Source organism: Hemiscyllium ocellatum, chromosome 11, assembly GCF_020745735.1.
Source record: "Hemiscyllium ocellatum isolate sHemOce1 chromosome 11, sHemOce1.pat.X.cur, whole genome shotgun sequence".
In the NCBI taxonomy this organism is placed as follows: domain Eukaryota; kingdom Metazoa; phylum Chordata; class Chondrichthyes; order Orectolobiformes; family Hemiscylliidae; genus Hemiscyllium; species Hemiscyllium ocellatum.
The window spans coordinates 96,295,082-96,321,396 of NC_083411.1; the positions used below are offsets into that span (position 1 = coordinate 96,295,082).

General features: G+C 38.6%; 1 protein-coding gene across 1 annotated transcript in view; it reads right to left on the reverse strand.

Annotated features, from left to right (window-relative positions):
- Window positions 1-4,405: 4,405 nt before the first annotated feature.
- The window catches only part of zgc:152774 (uncharacterized protein LOC553526 homolog), a 132,782-nt gene continuing 110,872 nt past the window's right edge, over window positions 4,406-26,315 (reverse strand). Inside the window, exons 14-17 of the mRNA XM_060832740.1 lie at window positions 21,814-22,001; window positions 20,350-21,226; window positions 16,606-16,889; window positions 4,406-4,781 (exon numbers count right to left, since the gene is read on the reverse strand). Coding sequence (XP_060688723.1) covers window positions 4,634-4,781; window positions 16,606-16,889; window positions 20,350-21,226; window positions 21,814-22,001 — 1,497 coding nt within the window. The 3' untranslated portion in view covers window positions 4,406-4,633. The remainder of the gene's footprint in view (window positions 4,782-16,605; window positions 16,890-20,349; window positions 21,227-21,813; window positions 22,002-26,315) is intronic.

The window sequence follows — 26,315 nt, forward strand, 5'->3', positions numbered from 1 at the left end:
CTTGATTTATTTAGGATATCTGGTTGGCATGGACAAGCGGGAACAAAGAGTCTGTTGCCATGCTGTACACCTCTATGACTCCAAGGCTGTATAACAAAATAAAACTATTAATTTCTTAGTTTTCATATCACAATTCAGAACAAATTGATTGGAAAAGGCAGAAAATGATTTTAGGTTATAGTTTAAGTACACACTGGCATTAGTTTATAAATTATTCTATGACCGTTACTCAAATGTTAGTAGTATTTTTGCGATTGTAACTGGGATCGCAACATAAATCCTGTTTATTTAATGTTCCAATAATGAAATAAACCTATAAATTCAAATTTGAAGCAAAATTGTGAACTACAAATTGGCTTTAATTTAGCAAAATTAAATAACTGGGAAATATGTAAGGTACATTTGTAAAGTCACAATCATGCAACTGCAATGAATTGAGATCAATCTGTATTGAGCTAAATCAGCCTGGGAATTTTAGTTATAATTTTTTCACAACAAAATCAGGTATTTTAGTACTGGGAGCTGGAACACCTTTATTTTGGGGAGCTGGAATCCTAAATCACATGGAACATGACTAAGTCCCTCTGGGATTATTAAAATTGAATTGTCGATTGTGCATAAAAGGAACAGTCCAATTTGACATGAACTGTCAAAATTTGCTTTTGTGAATAAGACTTTTTCTTAATGTTCTATATTATACACTACACTCTATTATGAAAAAGAACCTTTTTTCTCTTGAGTGCATGGGTACTTGTGCATAGATACAAAGTGAGTCGGTATGATTGGTGAACGTAGAAATGGTTGGAAAAGGCACAAAGTTGGCAAAGGGACTGTGAGAATTTGGAAGAGTTACATAAAGGGTCTGAATGCTATGGGGATGGGTCAATTTTAAAAATAAAACATGTAGTGTAGGACCAGACTTAATTTGTCAGAGGAGATGTTTGGCATAATGTGGGTGAAATATTCCTTTCTCTAAAAGATATTGATGAACCAACTCAAGTTTTAAAGTTAGAAAAAAACTTTTATGGTTATTTATCTTACTGAATTCAATTTACACAACTTGATGTTGTGTTATTTGAATTCACAATCTCTGACATGCTAACACAATAGTTATGACAGTACCAACCATATTCATAAATATCTTGCTTCGGTGTTGAAACATTAGGTACTCCAGGCGTTTGGCACAAGATCTAGTTGGAGTGCAGAATTAAAGTAGTGCTATACTTTGATGATACATTAAATTAAGAACACCATTATGTTCAAAGGGACATGAAAGATTCCACAACATTATTCAGCTAAGGGCACTCAGTTCTGCTTGCTTCTTGCCCCATGTTTGTCCTCAGTCAACACAACAAAAGACTGCCAATCATAGAAGAACTGGTCATCATCTCATTTACTGTCTGTACAGCATCACTGGGCACAAATTGGCTGCTCAGTTTATCCAGCTAATAGTAGTACAACTATATAAAATTGACTAAATTAGTTGTAAAGCTCTTGTGGTCATGTTAAGAACTTGATCAATCAGAAACGAATTCATCTTTTCTCTCAACAATTTGACAGAAGAGCAGTTTTGTTCTGTAGTTTCAAGTGAATTGACAATGCCCAAAATTATTTCACACAGAACAGTAAGTTTATATACACCCCACTACCTTTTACCACAAAGAAGATCAGTCCAGATTATTTTCCTATCAAGGAAAAAAAATCAAGAAATTTCACCAACATTTGGCAGACTGCTATTATCCGTCAATCTTACCCCCATCCCCACCTAAGGATGCAACATTTAATAATAAGAGATAGCTTTTACAATGTTCGTAGTGGGAGATGATGTATCAATAATACTGTGAAAACCTGTTTTTGTGTTCAGTGTTGCCATTAGATTGCAACAGGTTAAATTTATGCAGATAAAGCTTTCTTTGTAATTTCATTCTGCTAGGTCTTGCATAATTGCTGAATATCTCAACCTCTGTTACAAATCAATAGGTATCACAGAAATGTAGGATTAGTAACTGCTGCATCAGTAAGAGATGTCAATTTCCCTTATTGCTTCAAATAAGGCTGCCATTTTTGAGACAAAGTAAGGAAATGTTTGCAATGTGGGCCTGAACCCATAAGAAAGTCGATTAAAGCTACCTTCAATTCATTAATTTAGAACTTTCAAAATGGTCAAATTAGAATCTCCAATCTAATCAGTTTTATTTATTAGAATGCAAATCTCAAATGTTAGGGGGCACTGTATGCTTTCCAAACCTAGACTCTTAATGTAGAATAATTTAACAGTTAGAACCAGCTATTACCAAGCAACTGCATTTACATTTTCTAAAAATAATACAAATTTGAATTCATTTTTGTTTCAGTCAGGAGACTGCAAGAGCTAAGTAGCAAAGATAACTTTTTTTTAAACAGAATAAAGGCCATACATTGAAGAACTGATTACAGGATCTCTATCTTTCCTGATCTGTTAGTGCCTTGCAGGGTTAATAGCCAATCTTGAGGATATTAACATTTCCATACCCATATTTGGCGAAATTATCTATTGTACTTCACTGATTTCATTGACGGTGAAGAGTTCTACTTTGCCACACTTTTATCACTTTCAGAATTCCAGACCTAATGTCACACACCGTGTTCCATTAAAACCAAATAATTCCAGTATGTTCCTTAGGTTCATAATAATATTTTGCAGATCAGCAGTTAATTTAGTTTTGTAATAATCAAAATAAAAATGAACATGTCAATATAAAGACCATACCACCCTCGAAGGTAAGTTACACTTGATTTCGGCAGGTCAAATGACATAACAGAAATGAATGTTTTATAATATTTAGAAAGCTGTCTGCCAAAGTTACGATGGATATGCTGGAAACCTCCAGGGTATTCTCACTGTCGATCAGTAATCATTGCAAGGGAACTATAACCCAGGAACCTGACTGAATGTTTCAAGTTCAAGTAACATTACAAACCTAGTTTTCTCACAAAATAAATTTGACATTTTGCATCAGCTAACATGTCTTAACTACAATCAGATAATTCCAAGTAGTTCAAAGTCTACATTTTTCAAGTTAAAAGACTCAGCCACAAGGAGGATGTTGACCTACTCATCATGATTAAGATGCATTTCATATTATTAGCCATGGCAAAATTGATAAACATCAGTCAAAAGTGGACATTTACAAGGCTGAAGCTTACTACTCCTGTTTCTCTTTCAATGACCCTTTGGAGAATTGAGCACACACTTACATACATTTTCCAAGTTTGTACAACTATTACTCTACTGCAGTCACACAAATCAGGTATTCATCTGACCTACCTGCTACTAAAAGACAAAGAAAAACTTTGTTGATTTTCTTCTGCGACAACTAGAGATTAAATAATATGGCACGGTCTGAAAAGTACTAAAATTATAATTTCTTACCCACTTAATTTGTTCTTCTCAATAGCTTCAGAAAGCATTCAGGGTTGGGATGATAAATGGTGAATAACACTGTCACATAAGTCTCAACCAATGGCTAACTTCTACTAGAGAGAACTGAAACATCTCCCTTTAATATCGAGCAGCATCACTATTGCTGAATTCCCCCAAAATCAACATCCCAAAGGAGAAGGGGTCCCTTTCCTGAAACATAACTGAACCAGCCACATAAATATTGAAGCTGCAAGGCTAGTTCAGAGATTGAGAAATCTGTGGTGAGTGACACATCTACCATCTAACTCCTCAAAGCCTGTCTAGCATCAACGTGTTATTGTGGTACAACGTGTACAAGGTCAATGTGATACAACACTTTCCACTTTCCAGGATAAATGCCACTCCAATAACACTCAAATTACACCAATCGGATTGACTGATAGCCCCTCCACCATCTTCAACAGTCATTCCCTTCATCACTTGTGCAACATGGCTGCAGAGTGTACCATCTATAAGTTTCACTGCAACACCCAGTCACATTCCTTTCATCAGCACCTTCTAACTCTGTGATCTCTGCCACCTAGAAGGATAATGGCAGAAGACATAGGGATACCACCATGTCTAAGTATATCACTCGTCCTTTATCACCACTGGGTCAATATAATGGAACTACCTAACAGTACTCTTAAGAGCACCATCACCTTCTCAAAAATATGTATGGATGAGCAATAAATGCTGACATTGCAAATGACTCCATGAATAAATTTTAAGAAGCTGCCTTTGTGATATTCTGAATGCATCTGACAATTGATTTTGCAAATACAATACGTAAGGTTAGCTTAAGGCTATGCTATATCCTTGTTTTCACACTTTCAATATCAATAGATTAAGCTTATGTAAACAGAAATATATTTTACTGCTTTTGTATTGTAGTAGTCACAAACAAAGAGACTAAAAAGAAACAGAAAGCATCAGTTTATGTAATCTTACAGTAGATCTGATAAATTTCATTACAAGTGGACATTTTGATCAGATGCATGCTAATCAAAACAATTGTTGATATTTTTAGCAGTAGAACTTGTGAGGTGTGCAAATGCTTCCTTTAAATCACTATCTCTCGTTCTCTTTTTCTGGGATATACTCTTTTAAAATAACACACGAGCTGCTAAAATGCATTCATCAAAGGTTGGTTGTCTCTTTCATAGCATGTTATAAAGTGGAAGATTTGGCTCAGAGTTTATTGGCTTCTATCACCTTTTCTAGAATTTCATCGATTATGTCTGTTTCGTAACTGATGTCCTTTAAGTCCAAGTGTGGCAGAACAGAGCCCAACAGATGTCCAACCTTTACCCGTAATGACTTCAACTTGGTCAGTACACTGTTGAAACACAATACAGGTTAATAAATCTAGTAAGCATATCAAATACTTTTTAGTCTTGTACTCATTAATGACGTAACAGACAAAAGTCATACCAACAAGAAAATTACAAGATATTCCCATCTTACTAACAATCCCATGGCCTTTTTGAGTCCGACTGCAAAATTAGAACTGACGGGAAAAGAATGTAACAGGAACAGCATTGAAAGTGCATGAACATTTAGAATGCTTTACAGGCAAATTTTCATCCTGTAAGTCTGGACTGGATTAAAAACACGTACAAGACAAAATTCTACATCCAGTCCCCTTATCAAACAAGACAGCTTTTAGAACAGTACAACTTTTTAATTATTTATAAATGTTTTGTAGTGAAACACTGAAATAACTTTTGGAAAGATGATTCAAAATACAACAGCATTGAAAAATACAAATCAAACAATTCACTTTGTTTTCTTTAGTGCAAAGTGACGTCTTATTGTTATGAAGATGTGGGTGTACTATACCTTTAAGAGAGTTAAAAGCTAGCAAAAACTACCTGACAGCACCAAGTGTTCTGAAAAAAGATACAATATAACATGTGCGGCAGCTACTCGGGCAGCTAGGGTAGCCGGTTGCCTGGAAATGACAAAACAGACTTGAATGAGGCCAATCAGTTTAAGTCATACCCTGAAAAATACCAAACTCCAATCCAGTTTGAATTTAATACATTGACAATCTTAAAAGCCAATGACATGATCTGAGGCTTTGGGGATGTAAGACTAGGGAAAATTGAACAGTTGAGAGGAGAACTGTCAAGCTACCAGCATGTAAAGACTGACTGAAAACTAGCTCCCTTAAAGCGTACCTTTAACGATCAGTAAGCTGTGAAGCAGAATCCCCAAGAAGAAGAAAAGAAGACAGAAAGCTGGAGCGGCATGGTGACTCAGTGGTTAGCACTGCTGCCTGACAGCACCAGGGTCCCAGGTTTGATTCCAGCCTTGAGCAACTATCTGTGTGGAGTTTGCACGTTCTCCCTATGTCTGCGTGGGTTTTCTCCGGGTGCTCTGGTTTCCTCTCACAGTCCAAAGATGTGCAGGTCAGGTGGATTGGTCATGCTATACTGACCATAGTGTTAGCATTAATCAGAGAGAAATGGGTCTGGGTGGGTTATTCTTCGGAGGGTTGGTGTAGACTGGTTGGGCCGAAGGGAATCTAATCTAATCTGTCTGGTTTTGCAATAAAAAGTTTTGTTTTGTAAATCTTACTTGGGAGTTTTATCGGACAAGTATTGTAGAAAGGTAGGTAAAAGGTAGGCTAGAGGAAGGACTTGCAAATAGTTGTTACTTAATGATTCTCTGTTATATTTTAAGAAATAAAGTTGTTAATTTTTACTTTAAATAGTGCTTGGCCTCTCGAATTTTCACAGATTACTACATGGGATAAATCTTTTCTGTGTTGCGGGTTTCAAATTAGCAGAGGGGTTTACCTCATGTCATAACATTATTTTCACATTTACATTCAGTTTCTGTTCACATTTTCTGCGTACTTATATATCAGGATAGTTAAGAGTTTTCTCTTATTGTTTTCCTTCGGTATTACAAAGTAATTGATTATTTTTCTTGGTGTGTCCTATCTGACAATAATGAAAGCAGAGACAGGATTTAGAATGTGGATCAATAATAATACAGTACTTTTGAAGGAAAGTCTCTGGACCCAAAATGTTAATTCTGATTTCTCTCCACAGATGCTGCCAGACCTGCTGAGCTTTTCCAACAACATCTGCTTTTGTTTCTGATTTCCAGAAGTTTGTTCAGTTTTTCTTGAGTAATACTTATTCAGTTTAGCCTGCAGCTGATTTGCTGACAAAATATCTAGATGATGGAACTATTTCTAATTTTCTGATGAGATAATGATAATACATTCAGACTATACAGGCAATTCCTCAATATTTTCAGAGACTCACATTTCAAACAGTAATATAAGTTATGGGTGGAATTTCCCCCCCCTGGTGTGTAAAAGTAATAATGAAAATGGGGTAAAAAAAAGTCAAAGTGCCCAACATCCATTTCCCAAATTCACCCTCATGCTTTACATAGCAACTTTAGAATCTTGACATTGAGTGATGACTATATTGCATCTCAATAAAAGTCTAAATCACCACAATTACCTCCCACCTCCAATTCTCCTCTTCTCCACCAAGAAATTAGGTTGTACAAAAACCTGACAGGTTTTAGCAAGCTGCAGCTGGTGGCTGCAGCTCACTAAATGCCTAGCTCAGTCATCATGCCATTGCTTCATCTGCACAATGTCCCAAGAGGTTCCATGGTGACCATGCTCTTTGACACTTCATCCAAGCCAATGGGTATCGGAAAATCATCAGCTTCATCACATCCTGCCTACTCCTGGACCAATTAGAGTCATAGAGATAGAGAGTTGTACAGCGCAGAAACAGAACCTTCCGTCCAACTCATCTGACCAGATATCCTAAACTAATCCAATCCCGTTTGCATGCACTTGGTCCATATCCCTCCAAACCCTTCCTATTCATATACCCATCCAGTTGCCTTTTAAATGCTGTAATTGAACCAGCCTCCACAACTTCCTCTGGCAGCTCTTTCCATACATGTACCACCCTCTGCGTGAAATAGTTGCCCTTTAGGTCCCTCTTATATCTTTCCCCTCTCACCCTGAACCTATGCCCTCTATTACTGGACTTCCCCACCCCAGGGAAAAGACCTTGTCTATTTATCATATCCATGCCCCTCATGATTTTATAAACCTCTATAAGGTCATCTCTCAGCTTCCAATGTGCCAGGGAAAACAGCCCCAGCCTGCTCAGCCTCTCCCTATAGCTCAAATCCTCCAATCCTGGAAACATCCTTGTAAGTCTTTTCTGAACCCTTTCAAGTTTCACAAGACCATTCCGACCAGAATTGCAAGTAATATTCCAAAAGTGGCCCAACCAGTGTCCTGTACAGCCACAACATGACCTCCCAACTTATATACTCAACGCTCTGACCAATATAAGGAAAGCATATCTTCTTTACAGTTCTATCTACCTATGACTACTTTCAATGAAAAATGAACCTGCACTCTAAGGTCTCTTTGTTCAGCAACACTCCCCAGGATGTGACCATTAAGTATATAAATCCTGTTCTTATTTGCTTTTCCAAAGTGCAGCACCTCCCATTTATCCAAATTAAACTCCACCTCAGCCCCATCCGCCCACCTGATCAAGATGCCGTTGTACTCTCACGTCACTTTCTTTGCTGTCCACTACACAATTTTGGTGTCATCTGCAAACTTACTAACTATACCTCCTATGTTCACATCCAAATCATTTAAATAAATGACAAAAAGCAGTAGACCCAACACCAATCCTTGTGGCACTCCACTGGTCACAGACCTCCAGTCTGAAAAGCAACCCTCCACCACCACTTTGATCTTCGAGCCAGTTCTGTATCCAGATGGCTAGTTCTCCCTGTATTCAGGGATGTAACCTTGCTAACCAGTCTCCCATGGGGAACCTTGTCTAATGCCTTACTGAAGTCCATATAGGTTACGTCCACTGCTCCGCCCTCATCAATCCTCTTTGTTACTTCTTCAGAAAATTCATGTTATTGAGACATGATTTCCCACACACAAAGCCATGCTGACTATTGCTAATCAGTTCTTGTCTTTCCAAATACTTGTAAATCCTGTCCCTCAGGATTCCTTCCAACAACTTGCCCATCACTAATAGCAGGCTTACCAGTCTATAGTCCCCTGGCCTGTCCTTACCATCTTTCTTAAATAATGGAACCATGTTAGCCAACCTCCAGTCTTTTGGTACCTTAGCTGTGTCTATCGATCATACAAATATCTCAGCAAAGGGCCCAGTAATCACTTCCCCAGCTTCCCACAGGGTTCTAGGGTATATCTGATCTGGTCCTGGGATTTATCCATTTTTATGCATTTCAAGACATCCAGCACCTCCTCCTCTGTAATATAGACATTTTCAAGACATCATCATTTATGTCCCCAGATTCTATATCTCCCATGTCCTTCTCTACAGTAATCACTGATGCAAAATATTTGTTTAGTACTTCCTCCAAATCCTGCAGCTCCACACATAGGCTGCCTTGCTGATCTTTGAGGGACCTAGTTTCTCCCCTGTTACACTTTTGTTCTTATTGTATTTATAAAATCCCTTTGGATTCTCCTTAACTCTATTTGTCAAAGCTATCTATCTATCCCCTTTCTGTCCTCCTGATTTCCCTCCTGAGTATACTCCTACTGCCTTTATACTCTTCCAAGGATTCACTTGATCTCTCCTGTCTATACCTGACATATACTTCCTTCTTTTTCTTAACCAAACCTCAATTTCTCTAGTCACCCAGCTTTCCCTACACCTACCAACCTTTCATCTCACTCGAACAAGAATATACTGTCTCTGGCCTCTAGTTATCTCATTTCTGAAGGCTTCCCACTTTCCTACCATCTCCTTAACTGTGAACAGCTGCCTCCAATCAGCTTTTGAAAGTTCTTGCTTAATACCATCAGAATTAGCCTACTCCAATTTAAAGCTTCAACTTTTTGATCCAGTCTATTCCTTTTCCATCACTATTTTAAAACTAATAGAATTATGGTCATTGGCCCCAAAGTGCTCCCCTACAGACACCTCAGTCACCTGCCCTGCCTTATTTCCCAAGAGTGGGTCACGTATGGCACCTTCTCTAGTAGGTAATCCATATACTGAATCAGAAAATTTTCTTGTACACACTTTACAAGTTCCTCTCCATCTAAACCCTTAACACTATAGCAGTCCCAGTCTATGTTTGGAAAGTTAAAATCACCAACCATAACCACCCTATTACTCTTATAGATAACTGAAATCTCCTTACAATTTTGCTTCTCAATTTCCTGCTGACTATTAGGGTGTCTGTAATACAATCGCAATAGGTGATTATCCCTTTATTTCTCAGTTGCACCCAAATAACTTGCCTGGATTTATTACCAGCATATCATCCCTAAGTACTGCAGTAATATTATTCTTATCAAAAACGCCACGTCCCCTCCTCTCTTGCCTCCCTTTCTATCCTTCCTGTAGCATTTGTATCCTGGAACATTAAGCTGCCAGTCCTGTCCATCCCTGAGCCACATTTCTGTAATTGCTATGATATCCCAGTCCCATGTTCCAAACCATGCTCTGAGTTCATCCGCCTTCCGTATTAGGCCTCTTGCATTGAAGTAAATGCTGTTTATCAGTCCTACCTTGTTCTCTGTTTTGTTCCTGACTGTTTGACTCGCTCCTTTTCCCAACTGTACCAGTCTCAGATTGATCTCTTTCCTCACTATTTCCCACTAAATCCTCCCAAGCAGCTCTGGCAAATCTCCCTGCCAGTACATTAGTCCCCTTCCAATTCAGGTGCAATCTGTCCTTCTTGTACACGTCACTTCTACCCCAGAAAAGATTCCAATGATCTAAAATTGTGAATCCTTCTCCCCTGCGCCAGCTCCTCAGCCATGCATTCATTTGCTCTATCCTTTTATTCCTACCCTCATTAGTTTGTAGCACTGGGAGTAATCCATATATTACTACTCTCGAGGACCTCCTTTTTAAACTCCTGCCTAACTTTCTATCTTCTCCCTTGATCATCTCCTCTTCCTATGTTATTAGTTCCAATGTGCACAATTACTCCGGCTGGACCCTCTCCCCCTTTGTGAACATTCTGCACCTTCTCTGAGATATCCCTGAACTTGGCACCCGAGAGTCCCCTGTCAGAATCGATTGCTTCGAACCCAACATATCCCTCATTACATGACAGCCAGTCTCGATACCAGAAACTTTGCTGTTCGTACTACGTTCTGCTGAGAATCCATCACCCCCTACACTTTCCAAAACAGCATACTTGTTTGAAATGGGGATAGCTACAGAAGACTCCTGCACTACCTGCCTACCCCTCCTACCTTTCCTGGAGTATACTCATCTACCTGACTGTATTTGCAGCTTTTTCCCCTTCCTACAGCTACCATCCATCACACCTCCTAGCTCCCGTAAATTCCTCATTGCCTGCAACTCCCACTCCAACCGATCTATACAATATGATCGGGTTCGCACCCAAAGCCACTTCCTGCAGAAATAATCGTCAGTAACATGGAATTTCTCCCTAAACTCCCATATCCGACAGCAACAGCATATCACTCCTCTAAAGGTCATTTTTGCTCCTTCACTATCTTTTTGCTCTAAAAAAGTGCTCCAGTATAACTTAATACTTATGGTTTATAATTTTAAAATTTAACCAAGAAACAGACCTCAATAAAACACATAATCAAGGAAGAACCCACTCTACTCACTACTGTAGACTTACACCAAGGTTACACGTTAACAACTATGCACTTATCTGTTCCTGTGCTGTGAACTCACCCACACCGGTTCCTCCAAGGTCAGCTGTGAATTTCACTGTTTCTTAATTTTTCCTAGACACACTCCGATGTCCAGACATACATGAACTCAAACAGCAAAGGCAGTCCCTGCGTAGATTCATTGCTGTGTCAGTTAGTAGTGTATGCTTCTTTCTCTCTCGCTCCCTCACTGACCATGTGGTCGCTGTGTTTGGTCTGTCTTCCTCCTTTTAAAAGTGCCATTGTTTTGATTTTTTTTTTCTCCAAAGTTCCAAAACAACGCAACTGCACATGAAATAGTAATTGCTGCTCCTAGAATGCGAGGAATCACCTCCAACATCTAAAGTACTCAAAAAGGTGTAGCTTACACAGCCACTACTTTTCCCCATCCTCCAACTTGGATTACCCAGAACTGCTATTTCTCTGATGGGAGGAGTGTGCTGAGAATCAAGCCCCACTATTCTATCAGTCATACTATTAGTGTAAATTCAATTACCAAAATGTTCAATTATCTCTCTTTGGCATTGCAATTAAAAATAAAAGGAACTCACATGTGAATTCTTTAATAAACTCAAATCATTCATCTATTTGGGACAAAACCATTTTTAAAGCAATAGCATATTCTGACTAAAACCTAAGCTAAAACTTTATCCATAAATACCCCACACAGCCAACCACACAATACAAAGAGACAAATCCATGCAGAGGTGATGTGCTTTCCAAAAAAAAACAAAGGGAAGGAAAACCTTGTGGGTTAAGGGTCTGGAAACAAAGGATAAAATGTGAAGATTACTCACATCTGCTGAATTCCCTTGAGACAAAACGTGAATTACTCATAGCTGTAGTTTGATAAAAGACGTCCAATCCTGATTCAATAATTTTGGATTTGATTTTTTTGAGAATTGGGCACAATTCACTACTTCAGATCTTATCAATCGACAGAAAAGCTGGTGTTTGGAAACTCTATTAGCTTCCCAGGAATTTATTCTCAGAAGTAGAGTTTCTGCAAAGAGTTGTACAGTTTCAAAGTGTCTTCTTTACTTTGAGCCCAACTCCAGAGGACTGAAGTCTAAGTCTAGAAAGGACTGCTGGGTTCTTGCAATGCAGTGATAATATCTCTACCTTTGGTCTAGGAGGCCTGGGTTCAAGTTCCACCTGCTCCAGAGATGTGCCATAACATCTTCCAACAAATTTATAAGAAAATAGGGCAGCACAGTGGCTCAGTGGTTAACACTACCATCTCACAGCGCCGGGTTCAATTCCAGCTCAGGCTGTGTGGAGTTTGCATGTTCTGCCCAAGTCTGCATAAGTTTCCTCCTACAATCCAAAGATGTGCAGGTTAGGTAAACTGGCCAAGCTAAACTGCCCAAAGTGTCCAGGGACACCAGGCTTAGGCGGATTTACTATGAGAAATGCAGAGAGGACAGGGTCTGAGTATGATGTTCCTCAGAGGGTTGGAGTGGACGTGATGGACTAAGTTACCTGGACTTCAAGAAGGCCTTTGACAAGGTGCCACACAGGAGGCTACTGAGTAAGATAAAGGCCCATGGTGTTAGAGGCAAGGTACTAGCATGGATAGAAGCTTGGCTTTTTGGCAGAAAGCAGAGAGTGGGATAGAAGGGTCCTTCTCAGGGTGGCAGCCAGTGACAAGTGGTGGGACCACAACTTTTCACTTCATACATTTAGATGAAGGAACTGAGGGCATTCTGGCTAAGTTTACAGATGATACAAATGTAAGTAGAGGGACAGGTGGAATTGAGGAGGTGTGGAGGCTGCAGAAGGATTTGTACAGGTTCAGAGAGTGGGCAAAGAAGTGCCATATGGAATACAATATGGAAAAGTGTGAGGTCATGTACCTTGGTAGAAAGAATAAAGGCATTGATTATTTTCTAAATGGGGAGAAAATTCAAATGTCTGAAGTGCAAACAAACAGTCCATGATTCTCTCAAGGTAAACTTGCAGGTTGAGTTAGGAAGGTAAATGCAATGGTGTCATTTATTTCAAAAAGACTTGAATATAAAAGCAGGGATGTACGTCCGAGACTCTACAAAGCTCTGGTCAAGCCACATTTGGAGTATTGTGTGCAGGTTTGAGCATCATACCTGAGAAAGGATGTACTGGCCCTGGAGTGTATTCACAGGAGATTCACGATAATGGTCCCAGGAATGAACAACTTAACATATGTGAAATGTTTGAGGTCTCTGGGTCTATACTTGATGGAGTTTAGATTACGACTCAAGGGCATAGCCTTAGAGTAAAGGGAATACCTTCTAAAATGGAGATAAGGTGAAACTTCTTCAGCCAGAGAATGGTGAATCTACGGAAGTCATTACCATCGAAGGTTGTGGAGGCCAGGTCACTGCATATATTTAAGATGGAAATAGATAGACTCTTGATCGTAAAGAGAATCAAGAGTTATGGGAAGAAAGTGGGAGATGGGGCTGAGAAACTTATCAGCCATGATTTTATGTCGTAAAAGACTCTATGGGCTGAATGGCCTAGCTTCTGCTCCTTTGTCTTAAGGTCTTATGAATTTCCTGTTTTTACATTCTATGAAAATATCTAGAGGAATGCTAGGTAACCATTAGCATACATGACCTCTATTTCTCTCCAAGCAAGATTTTTGCATTAATTCAGGTAATAAACCCCATCTCATATCCCTTTGAAAGCTTTGTTTAGCTGTTTCTCCAATTGATTTCTAGTTGAAAAACATTTAACCAACAGCATTTATTAAATGTTAGGAGAAAGGGAGGATTGCAGATGCTGGGGATCAGAGTCGAGAGTGTGGTGCTAGAAAAGCACACAGGTCAGGCAGCATCTGAGGAGCAGGTGAATCGATGCTTTGGGCAAGAGCCCTTCATCAGGAATGAGGCTTGTGAGACAAGGGGGGGTGGAGAAGGGGTTGGGGTTGTGTGGAAGGTAACTGAGAGTGCGATAGGTAGACAGAGGTGGGGGTAAAGGTGATAGGTAGGAAGGAAGATGGACAGTTAGGACAGTCATAAGGGTGGTGCCAACTTGGAAAGCTGAAACTGGGGTAAGGTGGGAGAGGGGAAATGAGGAAACTGGTGAAATCCACATTGATGCTGTGTGGTTGGAGGGTGCAAAGGTGGAAGATGAGGCATTCTTCCTCCAGGCATCAGGTGGTTAGGGTGTGGCGATGGAGGAGGCCCAGGATCTGCATGTCCTTGGCGGAGTGGAAGGAAGAGTTGAAGTGCTCAGCCACAGGGTGGTGTGGTTGGTTGGTGCAGGTGTCTCGGGAGCAACGGATACAGTAAATGACATGTGTTGAAGTGCAGGCAAAACTCTAATGGATGGGGAAGGCTCCTTTGGAGCCTGGGATGGAGGTAAGGGGGGAAGAGTGCGCGCAGGTTTTGTATTCTTGCGGTGGCAGGGGAAGGACCCGGGAGTCGTATTCGGTGCTCCCGATGCGGTCTGCTCTACACTGGGGAGAGACAGGACACCTACTTGCAGACTGCGTTAGAGAACACCTCCAGGACACTCACACCAACCAACTCCACTACCCCGTTGCCGAACACTTCAACTCTGCCAAAGACATACAGGTCCCAGGCCTTCTCCATCACCACACCCTAACTACCCGACACCTGGAGGAAGAATGTCTCATCTTGTGCCGAGAGGCCCTCCAACCACACGGCATCAATGTGGATTTCACCAGTTTCCTCATTTCCCCTCCCCCCACTGTATCCTAGTTCCAACTAGCACCGCCCTCATGACCTGTCCTACCTGTCCATCTTCGTTCCCACCTATCCGCTCTGCCCTTCTCTCAGACCCATCACCATTATCCCCACCTCTGTCTACCTACTGCACTCTCAGATACCTTGTCCCCAGCCTCACCCCCCCTCCCATTTATCTCTCCACCCCCAAGGCTCACAAGCCTCATTCTTGATGAAGAGCTCTTGCCTAAAATGTCAATTCTCCTGCTCCTCAGATGCTGCCTGACCTGTGTGCTTTTCCAGCACCCTACTCCCCACATTAAATGTTAGGTTAATTTTAAAGAAATCACATGGTAAAACCCATTTCAATTCAGCAAATGTACAGATAGTTAAAAATCTTTCATTAAATATAGATAATCTCACATTTTCAACACTTTACTTCAGAGCTGACAGACACAAATGACTTGTATATTTCTACCAGGTCACACTGTATGTATATATGACTACAAATCTCATTCACCTACACTCAGATACTTTTGACATGGACACAATCATCTTATGGCTCTTAGCTTATTTTCTTAGTACTCACGGGCTTTAGCATTGAGTTCCAGCCTCTGTATAGGTCACAATACATTTGTAGCATCTGCAAAAAGCATCTTAAAGTTCCCAATTTAAACAGATTAGACATTCCTATGATTTAGATACAATCTCATGTTGTGACGTAAACTAATAGAGTTAACCAAAATAAGCTCATAATATTATCACAAATCAGCACTTTCTTTGTGCTAACATCACTTTGTTTGATAAGGAGTTAACTTAGAAGTTTTACTAGTTTGCAGCTTTATTAAATAGTTAAGGCATAAATTTAATAATACTCTAATGTCTCCCAATCCCAGTTCAAACCACAGTCTAACTTTAACAGAATTAAAATATTGTTCTTTGACATCACTCCTTAATTTTTAAAAAATTGACTTATTCTCTCTGTGGCTTCCCTCTTTCTCTATCTTGTACTGGGTCCATAGAGTCATAGAGATGTACACTTTAGCATCACTGTGCTCTGGCTCCCTGCTATTTACACAGTGCCTCCTTTCCCAGCCACTCCTTTATCTTTGCTATGATGTCTGAAATTTCACTGTTCACAAAGTGGTCTTTGTTTCTGTTGCTGTTTTATCCACATTGTGCTCATAAAAATCCCATTGTTCTCATACAGTTCTCCCATTTTCTCTATTGGTCCTTTATCCTGACTGTACTCCCAGACCTGCCCCTGCACCCACACTTCTCTTCTTTCTCTGGATTCAAACTGCATGTCTTCCATATTTGTATCTTGGTTTTCCATGCAATGTAGATTCCATGCAACAGGAAGGTTTCTGAGGAAGTCTGCTTTTTAAACTTCTGTGGCTACAGCCTACAGCATTTGTCATTTCCTGGCCTAAATGAAGGAGCACTTAGAAAAAAATTCTAAAAACTGCAGTCTGCCTGAATTATGCAAATCACATGGTTCCAGACAGCACGTTCTTTGTTCATATCGGTAAATCTCTGGATTATGACATTCAAATAAGTTTTTTTTGCAGTCTCACAGGATATATTACACAGACCTTGTGTAAAAGAAATGTTGGTACATCAATTTTTAAAAAGAATAAAAAAATAACAGAAGCTTCTAAAGTGTTTTCAAGTAAATGGATTTAAACTAAAAGGGTTAAACCAAAGATCATAACAGTTGGAAGTTGCATTTAAAAAGGTTTTCAATCAGCAAGACTTTCTCTTTACCTACTATGCATGTGTTTCATTACCTGTTGGTTTGGGCAACTTCTTGGCTAGTGGAAGGATCCCATGCTTCTTTGCATAAAGCATTACACCTCAGGGCCTCTTCCAATTTCTCCTCCAGCTCTACCTTCTGTCCCTTTAATTTTTCAACCTCTGACCGCATTAGCTCCAGCTCTGAGTATCTGTATGCAGCAGCTGACTTTTTGGTCCAGTAAAAATCATCGCCTTTGTTTGTGCTAGCTTTCAAATTGTGTTTCATTTTCTCATATTCCAACTTGAACTGGTCTCTTTCTTGCTCTACTTTTCCAAGCTGTAGGAACAGAAGCAATTTACTTCTTATACTTTAAGTCCATTAACACTCACATCCATTATAATGTATTAATAATGTATCAAAAGGCATTTTATGTTTTTTCAAAGTTTGTATTTTCCATTTTTCAAATGAAGAATTTAATTATAAGGTAAACAAACGGACAAAAATAAAAAAAATTATTTTAATATATTTTGTAATTGCTCCATATGGTTTCTCTCCACCTGAGTGTTATTCGAAATAGCTATACCTGAACTTCAGTTTCTTTATTTAAACAAGTAAATGGTATAACAATATTGAGGATTCTTGTTTCAAAAAGGCAACTTAATAACAACAGGCATAGATTTTTGAAATGCTATTATTTAGCAAAATTATATGTTTTACAAGTTTATGGATCTGCAGTAAATTGCATAGAAAATCTTATCCCATTAGATTTTATGCAATGGTGTTTGCTCTTCTCAGCATGCATCGCTTTCTGTCCATTCCAGCCTCTTGCTAAAGCAAGTTGTGCCCTTAGGTCTATGTGACTTTGCACTTCGGGATGAGAAATCAAAATAGTTAACTCAAATTGTTTTCTACTACATGTTTAATCAGTAACTTTTGCCTGGCTTGTTTCTCTGATGTCCTTGCATGAGTATAAATGCATTAGTTGTGGTAAGAAAGTTGAAAATTCTAATATGGCATGCAAATTACACATGGAGAAAGTGAGGACTGCAGATGCTGGAGAACAGAGCTTAAAAATGTGTTGCTGGAAAAGCGCAGCAGATCAGGCAGCTTATGCCTGAAATGTCAATTCTCCTGTTCCTTTGATGCTGAAATGCAAGGGCCAAAACAAGTCAATCTGCTGAATATAATGCATAAAAATAACAGCTATGAATGCACAAATTGAACACTTTTGTTTAGCCTTTCTTTAGCTTAAAGCTTATTTTATACAAGTTAGAAGCTTATGCCTGACCTGTTGCACTTTTCCAGCAACATATTTTTATGCAAATTACACATGTAAACCACTTCCAAAAAGACCTTATTGAGTTAACACAGCAGAATGTTTCAATGGCTGCTGGTCAAAAGTAGCCTCAGTCATAGACTCAATGGCTATAAGCTGATTTTATCAAGCTACCTCTAGCACAATAAGAAATTTAACAAACTCTTTTGTGTTTTAAGAACATGTTAATAACGTAGGAAAACTCAAGACAGTTTTATTCTAACACTTGCATTTATGAATCTTAATTGCTGAATTTTGACCAGATAGCTTTCTGAGATTGTGCTCTCACTAATTATCAAGGTGTTATACCAGTTGGAAATACATTAATTTTCAATAGCTGTCTTTAACAATTAAATCTAAATACCTGTGTTTTAAATGCAAGGGCCAAAACAAGTCAATCTGCTGAATATAATGCATAAAAATAACAGCTATGAATGCACAAATTGAACACTTTTGTTTAGCCTTTCTTTAGCTTAAAGCTTATTTTATACAAGTTAGAAGCAAACATGCCAAATAAGAAGGATCCTTCAGAATACAGATTGAGCCCTGTTGATATCATGATATCTCAGGTGGATACACAAACATTTTGGATTCCTGTTCACACAGGTTTATGAGTTTATTTGAGAGTCAAATATATTAAGTGTCTATGAAAGACATTCTTCATTCACTCTTGGTGGATTTATCTGCTGCATGGAACTCTCCTGCACAGATCACTATGATGTGGAATAGTTAGCACTTCTTATTTCTGTGTCTGAATCTGATGCCTCCCTTTCTTTTGTCATTAGATTTGTAGATCTGGATCAGTGGTGCTGGAAGAGCACAGCAGTTCAGGCAGCATCCAAAGTGCAGCGAAATCGACGTTTCGGGCAAAAGCCCTTCATCAGGAATAAAGGCAGTGAGCCTGAAGGGTGGAGAGATAAGCTAGAGGAGGGTGGGGGTGGGGACAAAGTAGCATAGAGTATATGGGTGACCTGGGAGTTGCAGTGGGAGAGGGACTCCCTGAGATTCTTGTAGAGAGAGGAGGAAAACTTCTTCAAGGCAGGCATCCTTGCAAGAGGGTTTGTAGATCTGCCCAGCTACATAGTTAGGCAGCATTCAGAACATGACCTAGCAACAAAACTGTTCTTGTGTCATATATGAAAAGAGACAGAACTGAGTTGATAAACTAATTTTTGATCCAGCTAAATACAAGGATCCAAGTCTAGAAAGAGATGTTAAAATTTTCCACACTTCTCCTGGATCTTGTTCTGATTTGGTAAACAAAAAATTGGCAGGACACATAATATTTTGACGAAATCGCCTGAAGTTTCTTACTGTTCATCATCTCTTTTACTCAATGGGAGTATCAAGAGGAAGTTTTTGGGGAGTTTTGTTTTTGCTCTGTACTTTCGTGGGATGTGTGTGTGTGAGTTGCACAGCCATCATTTCTTGCTCATCCCTCATTATCTTTGAATGAAGTGGCTTTGTAGGCCATTCATGAGGGCAGTTCTAGAGTCACAGGTGAGCCAAACCAAATAAACAGCTGGTAGGCACACACTGCCTACAGAATATTAGACCTCTTTACAGTGTGGAAACAGGCCCAACCACTCTACATCGACCCTCCGAAGAGTAACCCACCCAGACCTATTCCCTTACCCTATTACTTTACATTTACCCCTAATTAATGCAACTAACCCACACATCCCTGAACACTATGGGCAACTTAGCATGGCAAATTCACCTAAACTACACATCTTTGAATTGGGGAGGAAACCAGAGCACCCAGAGAAAACCCAAGCAGACACGGGGAAAATGTACAAACTCCACACAGACAGTTGCCAGAGGCTGGAATTGAACCTGGGACCATGGTGCTGTGAGGCAGCAGTGCTAACCACTGAGCCACCATGCTGTCCCATATTTGTTTTGAATCAAGTGGAATGTTCTTCCCTGATATGTTTGGGAGCTCTGAAATCTGATAGTACAAATATTTTTCTTTGCTCGATTCTTTTGGAATCTTGTTCCACATTGAAGTGACTAGTTATTTTAATCAACTGGTTTGGACATGTTACAACACATATCTGGGGCAGGTGGGACTTGAATCTAGGCTCCTAGCTGAGGTGTAAGGATACTACCACTGCACAATAAGGCCCTTAGGTCTGATGTTACAGAATCCGCAAGGTGGATTTTCTCTGCAATTTCTAGCATAGAGAGATCTTGACTTAAACAGGGCATTTAAATTGAGATTTAAAGTGGAGAACCAACAGAGGTTGAAACCTCTTCATAGTGTGAGTAAGAGCCACACTCGTGCATCTCCTTTGGACTGTGTCAGCACAAGAGACCTGGGAACACATTTCCAGCTTGGCTTCTTAACTGATGGTTCACAGCACTAGAGGAGGTGGGGATTTCAAAGCAGAATAAGGAAAAAAATTAAAATAAAAACACAGTTCATCTATCAGCTATCCCACTTCAGTTTTTTTGCTCTCAAATCAAACAGGTACGTACTTGTTCTTTCAACTGTTTACTTTCTGATGAACAGTTTTCCATCTTCTTTTCTGCATTTTCTAACTGCTGGGCCAAGTCATCACGTTCTTGCATTATGTTTTTATAATATGCCTTTATTTCCTCAAGGCTCCAGCTTTCAGGTCCAACAACATTTACAGTTTCCATTAGACTTGCTCTGATTGTAGCTTGTACTTGCTGTATAGCATTTTCTTGGTACTCCATCTGTTGTTTTGTTATTTGCTCTATTGTGATGGTCTGTTCTTCATTTTCTTTTCTGAAACAATCTCTCTCTGTGGTTCTCTCATCTAGCAAGTTCCTTGCTTGATCCAGTTGTTTTTCCAAAAAGTGTATGGTGGCTGCAGTACACTTTGTTGTTGCATTTGGATCAATCTCATTAGCTTTTTGTGTAAAAGTATTTTCTTGAGATGTCATGATAGAATGGGAATCAGTGGGCTCCCAGGTGCCACTGGAACCTGCCTCAATTTTCTTTATAACAGCAAGTTTATTGGTCTGCGTACCTTCAGAAATAAGTACCTTTTCTGCAGTAACATGATAAACTGGTCCATTACTGTTTAAACTATTCTCTTCAGTCACGTTATTGATACAACTGAGATTTGGGAAATCCACTGTTTTTGTTTCTTCCTGCTTGGTGTTTTGATGAGTAATACTGCCTTTGGATCCTTCTGTAGCTCCATCATCAATGATAATGAGGTCGTCATCGCTGCTGTTGCTTTGTCCTTCCATTGTAGAATTCACTGTGCCATATTCCATTGATTGGGCTGCGTCAGGACTACTTGGAACGGCTAATACTTCTGCTCTTTCTTTGAAACGCTTTTTATTCCAGCTCTGATTTTTCAGACTCTGTTTTCGCTTGTTACTACGGGGAGGAAATTATTCACAAAAGTTATTTCACAATGGTTCATATGCTAGTTATTGTTTACTCAAGTTTTAAATTTGTTAGAATTTTTCTACAGACTTTTTTTTGTTCATTCATGGGATGAGGCTGTCATTGGAAAGATCAAACTATGTGCCAATGGTTTTTTTTGTTGTTTCAAGTTCTCTCTTATAGCTGCTGACTCATGTTGTTGTCCAGTTATATACAGCATTCTGATACATTGAACAGCAATCATTTGTCATTGATGACGCGAGACACAAGGGCTGAATCTCCATTGGGATTTTCCTGCTTACCTGTGGTACTTTTGGCATAAATGTTGAAACATTGGAAAAATGATACAACAATCAATAATACCATTTTTCTGATGTTTCCATACCAACAGCAGGGATTTCACTCAGAGTGGTTCAGCTTGCTTTCACCATTACCATCAAGGAGCCTCAAATATTTTTCAAAGCAATTTGTTCAGTGCAATTAATTCCATTAAAAAAAAGACAACCAAAACATCTGAACTGATTATTACACTTTATGCAAAAAAAATGTCAGAAAAAGCTGCAACACTAATCATCAACCTGTTCAGTCCTAGGCTGGATGATACAACACGTTCTTCATTCATATTGTCTGAACATCCTGATGCTGTGCTGAGACTGGCAGAGCATGATCTTGTTCTATAACCGACTTCTTCCTCTCTCTCCTCCTCACTTTCTCCTGTTTCAGAATGATCTTTTCTCTGTGTTATAGATGCCAACTGGGATTGTTGCTGTTCAGGTAACCAAAAGAAAAAAATATATAAAGCAAACCAAAATTTTAAAAATTGTGTAAAAGACAATTTCAAAGCTACCCAAGTGTACTATAGGCAGTTATCCCAGCTTTAGAACCTTCTAGAGATCGCCAAATAAAACAAAATAACCAATTCTGATTCCAATAGATACTGATACTAAAGAAAAACTGCACAGTACTTCCAGGAAATTGTAAAACTCATTCAAAAGAGTTTACAATTTTATTTAAAATCTATGAGCCAAAATATATCCAATGATATATTTCTTCTGGATCATCTCATAATCAGAGCAATTCTTCCCTGTGAATCCGTTAAGAACCATTTGTAAACAAAAAGTATATTCCTTGGCTCTAATAGCTTTTAGTTTGCTGAAGTCTAATTGCTCATCAGTAATAACTGCCCTCATTAGTTCAGAAAGTTTTAATGTCTTTCTTCAAAACCATTTAATTGAATATAGTAAACTATTCACCTGACATTCCAAAAAGCACAGCACAGAACTCGCTTATTTCTTTTCCTGACTCCAGTTGAGAAAAGATTACAGTTTGGTCTGTTTTGACCACAAGTTCTCTCATGCATTTTTAAGCACAAGTGATCAGGAACAGATGGTCATTTTTTTCTTTTAAAAAGGGTATAATGCTGAGACCAAACATATCATCACAACATTACTCATTGTGAGGTTAGTACAAAATATCAACTGAACCGGAGATCTTTCACTTCTGCATAGATCAGCTCCATCTTATGTGGTGCCCTTATCTATTGAAGCTAGACGGACAGAAAGATCTGTGAAAGAATGGAATTGCCTATAATACTTTGAAAACTATTCTTTCATAGATCTGGGGCAGTTGGGGGGAGGTAGAAACAAAAACAGCATTTTTATTATTTTTAAAAATTACATTTAAACAAATGTTGCAGTATGACAGACAAGGAAATTAAACAACAGCAAAGTGTAATTCCAGACAGTGATCTAGCTCAGTAATTTTAAGAAAACAGCAATAACATTCCAATCTGTATTATTTTATGCACAGGGTGCAAATTCCATTGTCCTTAAAGATTCATTGAAAATGATGGAATTTAATTCCTTTGGTAGGTCACTGCTTAACACACTTCCAAAATATGCAATTTTAACATAGTTGTTAATCTGTAAACAGTGCAATGAGAGGGGTTTAAAAATCAAACAAATGTCAGGAAATTAAACTTTTTAATGTATTTTACAATAGGAATCTCAGTTGGAATTGCTCTCGATCTTGCATCCGCATAATAATTTCAGATTTCCAGCATCAGCAGTTCTTTGTTTTTATTTAAGTATAAAAGGATATTTACTATACTTCAACCAACAATTGCTCTGTCCAAAATAACAATATATCTATTCTCTTCTTCAATCTGTTAACCTGCAGCAACGTAAAAATAAAGATGTAAAGAATTTCAGAATTCATGTGTTTACCTACCTGTGATGAACAACAGCCTTTAGCTGAGGCACTAAGATGTTATTAGAGAAGAGAACAAGCATTCAATCAATCACAGAATTTCTTTCAAACACTACACTACAAAGGTTAACCAAAGGCAATGACTGTGGGATTCAACTCAATGCTAAGTTCAGGGAGCAATGAGCCTCCACTTCATTTCAACCCAACTATAATTTTAATGCAATTAATATCTCCCTAGTTTGGTTGACAAGTGGTCAGTGATCATAACATCCCATAAGTCATTTTAACCTGCTCAACCCTGTGGAAAACTGGTCAGTTTGCAAGTGCTGGCTTTATATCCTCATCAACTTTACCTTTTATTGACTACAAAGGAGTGCAAGATCAGCCTGACGTAAAATTCACTTGATTTTATTGGCTTTCACAGGGTTAGTTGGTCACAATTATACTTGTCATATTTAATTTCTTTCATAAACAATGCAACCTAAAGATTTAACCATTTATATTTACAGATGAAAATCATTAGTTGTCACTGGTTGGAGTGGGGGGGAGAAGAGTGTACAAGAAGGGTAGAAGTGCAGTTCAGTAATGGTTTCACAGCTATTATTATAATTTTAACACCCCAAAAAATCCAGTAGATTTGGAATATAATGTAATTATAATCTAGCTGTCATCTACAAAAAAAGAACATTTGTCCATCAGCATAAAGTAAATGTCTCTTCACAGGTATTTGAGGCACCATATGGGGAAATAGGCACATGGTTCTAACGTCACTGGTATAATGCTTTGGGGACACATGTTCAAAAACCATAATGGCAGCTGGTGAAATTTGAAAGTAATCAATAAACAGTATAATTCAATAATTTTGTAATTGAAAACTAGTCTGAGTAAACTACCACTGATTTTAAAAATCAATTTGGTTCTTTGATGTCCTGCCAGTTCCATTTGTCCAGCCTCCACGTTGACTCTTATCTGCCCTCTGAAATGGCTTAGTAAGAAATTGCTGGCCTTGCCAATGATATCCAAATGCACAAGAGAATTAAAAAAAATCCCATCTGGATCCTGTCCACTCCATATTCATTCAGACTGACCCAAGTTAGGAATGAATGTCTTTGCTGATTATACACAATATATGATAATTACAGTCCCAAAACAGTGCCCCTTTCTAGAATAAGGGAGACCTCAACTACCTTACCCCGCTAGTTATTCTTTATCTATGTGCAAAGACAATAACAGCAAGCTTTGTAACTGAGCATCAGAACCAACCTCATTCTTGTAACCAATGAACAGCTTCACATATAAATATATGCACTGTTCTAAGCAAAGGTACTACAAGATAGTGGACCATACCTGATCTGTTTTCAACTCAGATCAAACAGTATTGAAAACATTGCTTGCTTTTTGGCATAGATCAGTTAACTCCTTATAGAACAGAGATTGCAGGAAGGATATTCTGATCTAGATGACTCAGTACTAAACTGAGTAATACCTTTAAGTCACTGGGGTCACTAAACTTTATTATTTCGTTTGCACTAACTGATAATGCAATTATAACTTAATCGATCTTGATTCTGATTCATTCTAAATCACTATCTAAAGGATAATCAATGTGTATTTAAACATCTATCATAATGCCTTAAATGTATTAATGAAAGCTTAATATTTGAGTTCAAGCAAAGGTCAAACCAGAATCAAATTGTAATCCACCAGAACATTGCCTTTGTAAAATCGTTTCTGTAGTTCTACAGGGAAGGAGCAAACACCAGCAACCGCTCAGTGGTGGAATGAACATATTACATTAAATTATTTTCCTAATAGTTCATTCATATCTTAACTAGGTGGGAGACTGTAAAAAAGCTCTTTGTAAAATGTGGTAATCTTCTTAATACAAATACATCATTAGGCATGCCACAATTATCAGGTGTATCTGACAGGGGGGTAGGATTCTGTCTAAACATGCAAGGTGCAGTAGCATAGCCAGGGATTGTTAATGGTGGAAGTGAGTAAAGGAGATTAACAAAGGAATAACAGAACCATTCTGAAGAGATTAACATCACCATTGTCCACAGATAGTGATTCACAGTGCAGAGTGTGGACTTGAAGTTCAGAACTGAAAGCAGACCTTTTAAGTGGCATAGCATCTTGAGCGAAAACTGGGATGAAAACTCCAAACGGGAGGAAAGGGGCAGGACACCTCTCTAGCATTGCCTGTAAATTCAAAATGCTAGGGTTTAACAAGTAAAAAGGAGAAATCACGGGAATTTAGATGAACAATGACAAATGAATGAGAGTGAAAGACAGAGGAAATACACAGAACACAATAAAACAAAATGGAGATAAAATTGAGAAGGAGAAATAAAGGATAAATACAATTTTACAAAAGGAAGAGCATGTCACAAGCGTAAATGGAAACAATGAAGGTAAAAAGAAAAAGATAAAAAATACAGCAGAGGAGAAGCCATTTAGCATTTGAGGAACTCACATCAATTATTCATAAGTGAACCATAAAAAAGTGTAATTATCTATTGTACTGAAGTTGTTCATTTTAATTAGGAAATTTCTTTTTTGTCTGTTCATAACAGAAGGAGTTCAAAAGTTGCCATTGCATAGTCCTCAAAGGCTGAGCGAATTATACACAAAATCATAACATAAACAGTTCTTGAAAAGTAAAAACAAGTGAGAAAGAAATATATACGATAATGCAGGTTCTTTTAACTTTAGGAAGAGCTGTACAACTTTTGTGAAGTAAGACCATAAGACATAGGGGTGGAAGTAAGGCTATTCGGCCCATCGAGTCCACTCCGCCATTTAATCATGGTTGATGGGCATTTCAACTCCACTTACCCGCATTCTCCCCGTAGCCCTTAATTCCTTG